Genomic DNA, 4,292 nt, shown 5'->3' on the forward strand with positions numbered 1-4,292 from the left:
CAGACTTATGGAGTTGATTATGCTGAAACATTCTCACCGGTAGCAAAAATGAGTACTATTCGAGTGCTCTTCTCAATAGCGGCAGTCAGGGAATGGCCACTACATCAGTTCGACGTGACAAACGCATTCTTACATGGGGAACTGAAGAAGCCCATTTACATGGAGCCACCACCTGGATTTGTTGGAGATTTCGAAGGAGGAAAGATTTGCAAACTAAAACGAACACTATATGGGCTAAAGCAGTCACCTTGAGCTTGGTTTGGGAGATTCTCTGAGGCAATGAAGAAGTATGGGTATAAATAAAGCAACTCTGATCATACATTATTCTTGAAGAAAAGAGAAGGAAAGATTACATGCCTCATCATCTATGTAGATTACATGATTCTCACGGGAGATGATGAAGAGGAAATAAGTAAGCTAAGGAAGAATTTGTTTGCAGAGTTTGAAATGAAGGACTTGGGATTACTAAAGTACTTTCTGGGTATAGAAGTGCTAAGGTCAAAGAAGGGGATCTTCATCAGTCAAAGGAAATATGTACTTGACTTGTTAACCGAGACAGGACTACTGGACTGTAAGCCAGCAGATACTCCTATGGTTCAGAATCATGGTCTGCGGATAGTTGAAGGAGCTGAAGCCACTCACCGCACGAGATATCAACGTTTAGTTGGGAAATTGATATACCTATCCCACACTAGACCCGACATAGCTTATGCAGTTGGAGTAGTTAGTCAGTTTATGCATGCACCTCAAGTAGCTCACTGGGAAGCAACACTGAGGATTGTTCGATATCTGAAAGGGACAGCGAACCATGGGATTCTATTCGAGAATCATGGACATTTAGAGATTCATGGATTCACGGATGCTGATTGGGCAGGGAACCCAAATGACAGAAAATCAACTGCTGGATATTTTACCTTTGTGGGAGGAAATCTTGTCACGTGGAGAAGCAAAAAACAGAAAGTGGTAGCCTTGTCAAGTGAAGAAGCTGAATTTCGAGGGATTAAGAGTGGGTTGACTGAGATTCTGTGGCTGAGGAAATTGATGACTGAGTTGAACTTAAACTCACAGAAGTCATGTAAGTTGTTCTGTGATAATAAGGCGGCAATCAGTATATCTGAAAATCCAGTTCAGCATGATCGGACAAAACATGTCGAGGTGGATCAACATTTCATCAAGGACAATATAGAGGCCAAGACGGTAGAACTTCCTTTTGTGAGATCTGAAGATCAGTTGGCGGATATACTCACGAAAGCTGTCGATGCAAGAAGCTTCCATGAGGTATTGGGCAAGTTAAGTATCGGTAATCACATTACTTAACTTGAGGGGGAGTGTTAGAAAGGAAAATATGTAAGTAAGGAAAATAGGTAAGCAAGGAAAAAAAATTAATTAGGGAATGAGTATTATGACAAATCTTGCCAATTTTATGTAACCCTTGGCCTATTTAAAGGAGGCATGCCTATTGTAATTCTCTGAACAAGTTGAATGAATAATACTCATATCTTTCAACATAGATTTTCAGCCCAAATTAGTGGGTTATTCTGGCCAACCCATCAAGTTCGAACTAAATTGACATCTCTAGCCTTTGATCTCTCGGTACAACTTTCAGCGGGTCGCTGTGCAAGATCCAACTGTCGCTGGTCGTGATCTTCTTTCAGGCACAAATTCCGAGGCGAACCGCTGCTTCTTCAACGGTTGATGAGCTCCGACGGCCGTTGGTTGGCGCTTTTACTCTAAACTTCTGAATTTTACTTTTTTTAAAATCTTTTTAAGCTCTATTTTGCACATTTCTCACAAAATACGTCAAAATGCTAAAATAGATAAAATATGTAAATAATGGACATGTAATGCAACTTTGATACTCAAAACGGACCAAATAATGGTTTTAAAACAGTGCAAAATTCAAGCGTATCAAGCTGCAATTGGAGTGACCAAATATTTTAGCATCGCTTCATGTGTCGATCGTTATTTGTGCGCATTTCTAGTACACTAGCTGCTCGTTACAAGTTTTCACAGCATCATCACCTTGACGGATTAGGTTGCTCGCATACGACACACCACTGGTGATATTGTATTACAATTATCTTCATGTCAGTAAAACAAATGTTTGGTTGTGCTCGAAGAATTTTTGTCGTAAGGGTTATTGAGCCTTTCCGCTACATTTATTTGAGAAACCCGACCATACACGACGTAGAGCATTCCTTCATAGTGTTCGAATCATGTAGGGCGTGGTGAAAGGTCTGACACGTTAATGGCGCTGCTCGTGCATTTTCAACATTATGTATTATAATTGAAAACAAAGGAAACAACATTACTAATTAGAATGACCCACGTGGTTATCTATACTAGATAGGTATCTCTCTCACGATTCTATAAGTGGCTATTCAACTTATAAACTAAATCTCACACATTCAAACACCCTTTGCCCCTTCAAATAGTGGAGTTGACCATCTAGTTTTTACAAATGCAAGTGTCAATATTCAAACCCATAAAATAATTCTTCTCCTTCCAAGAAAATGTACACTACACTTCGATGAAAACATCCCCCACTACTAAATTATAACCAATCCCACCTCCAAAAACGAGCAATCGGTGATACATGTTTCATTTTCATATGAAAAGCCTAAACCAATATAGCTTCATACTATTCTTCTCCGCCACCACCGCCACCGCCCTCATCTCCTCCGCCCTGTGCTTCACGGCTGAGTTCAAGAAATCCAAGGTACACTCTAACACTAACCACTTTCTCCATCACTTCTATCAAACCTTATATTAATTATTTTCTTTCTTTTTTATAAGAAAAATGATCTCAGATTCAACGAAAAGCTCTGCCATCTGCCCCAGAGCTCCATTTTCGGGCTCGGCATCGCCGCCTTAATCTCTCTCACTCTCTCTCAGATCATCGGAAGCTACTTCATTTGCAGAAAACTCCATTCATCACACAACAAATCCACTGTGAAAAAAAGGCTTTCATTTTCATGCATTTTGATGGTTTTCTCATGGTAATAATATAATATACTTAATTATTCCAATATTTCAATCCTTTTCTATTGCATAATTTTATTTGTATTTCAATTTTGTTTTTCATTTTTGAATTGCAGACAGATCTTACCTAATATCCAACAAAAAATTTGTTATTTTATGCTATATATAATTGATCAAAATAAATATAAAATCAAATCCCTATGCAAAAAGAACCTTCTAACATGGACAGCTAGACATGTCTCTAGGATTTCTAAAATCATGTTAATTAAACAAAGTAGTACACCATTAATTATTCAATTAATTGATTAATTAATAATGTTGTAGGATGAGCTTTGCGGTTGCTGCTGTGTTGATTGGTGGAGCCACAAGCATGAGCCGAAGCCAGCCGTATGGAGAGGGATGGCTTGATGGGGAATGCTACTTGGTGAAGGATGGAGTCTATATCGGCTCAGCGTTACTTAGCTTAGCGGCGCTCGGTTTGACTCTCGGCTCAGCCGCCATCGAGATGAACCGAAGACAAGCTGAAGAAGATAGGAAGGTTCATGCACAAGTTGATGAATGTGTAGAAAGCACAAGTTGATGAATGTGTACAAATATATTAATCCCTCCGTCCCACAATAAGAGTCATATTTGGTGAGAGCACGAGTATTATGAAACGTAAAGAATAGTGGTTAGAAAAGTTAGTGAATTATGAGATAATTTTTTTATATTGATTTTACAATTGAATGTGATAAAGTGAGTTAGTGGAATGTGTGACCTACTTACCATTTATGGTAAAAATAAAATGTGACTCTTATTGTGGTACGGACCGAAATAACAAAATATGATTCTGATTGTAGGACGGAGGGAGTATTAAATGTTGGATGGTAAATTCGGTTGAAATAATTTTGGATACTAATTTAGGAATTTTTAAAACTAAAAAAATATATAGAGTTGAGGTTTATGTCGAAGAGTAAACAAAGTCTAAATAGGTGGCTACTACACATAAAGATACTTATTGCTATTTTTTATTTTCACAAATCTATTTAGTGTTCATTCTTGATTTACATAAAATTTGATTTTGGGACTAAGCATTTAGACCAAATATCACAAGTTTAGGCGTAAGCAAAAAATTTCCAAATATCGATTATCTGAACGAATTCAATTTTTATGGACTTTGATTGGATTTTGTGTAGTTTTTAGAAATTTTGATTCTAGATTATGAAGTACTCCCTCATTTCTACTCAAGATATCTCCTTGAGTTACACGTGAGATTTTTTATGTAGTTTTATTTTGTGTATTAGATGGATAGAATAAAATAAGAGAGAGAG

General features: G+C 37.5%; 1 protein-coding gene across 1 annotated transcript; it reads left to right on the forward strand.

Moving 5' to 3' along the window:
• Positions 1-2,484: 2,484 nt before the first annotated feature.
• Positions 2,485-3,613, forward strand: LOC121758651 (protein MODIFYING WALL LIGNIN-1-like). Its single transcript, XM_042154028.1, has 3 exons — positions 2,485-2,719; positions 2,797-2,999; positions 3,307-3,613. Exons 1-3 carry the CDS (start codon positions 2,597-2,599, stop codon positions 3,560-3,562), a joined length of 582 nt encoding a protein of 193 aa, XP_042009962.1. The 5' UTR covers positions 2,485-2,596; the 3' UTR covers positions 3,563-3,613.
• Positions 3,614-4,292: the final 679 nt, after the last annotated feature.

The sequence above is a fragment of the Salvia splendens genome, chromosome 12 (assembly GCF_004379255.2).
Source record: "Salvia splendens isolate huo1 chromosome 12, SspV2, whole genome shotgun sequence".
In the NCBI taxonomy this organism is placed as follows: Eukaryota; Viridiplantae; Streptophyta; class Magnoliopsida; order Lamiales; family Lamiaceae; genus Salvia; species Salvia splendens.

Coding starts and splice junctions, on each gene's coding strand:
- LOC121758651 (XM_042154028.1), top strand. CDS start 2,597: ATGTTTCATTTTCATATGAAAAGCCTAAACCAATATAGCTTCATACTA. Junction 2,720..2,796: donor CTGAGTTCAAGAAATCCAAG/GTACACTCTAAC, acceptor CTTTTTTATAAG/AAAAATGATCTCAGATTCAA. Junction 3,000..3,306: donor ATTTTGATGGTTTTCTCATG/GTAATAATATAA, acceptor ATAATGTTGTAG/GATGAGCTTTGCGGTTGCTG.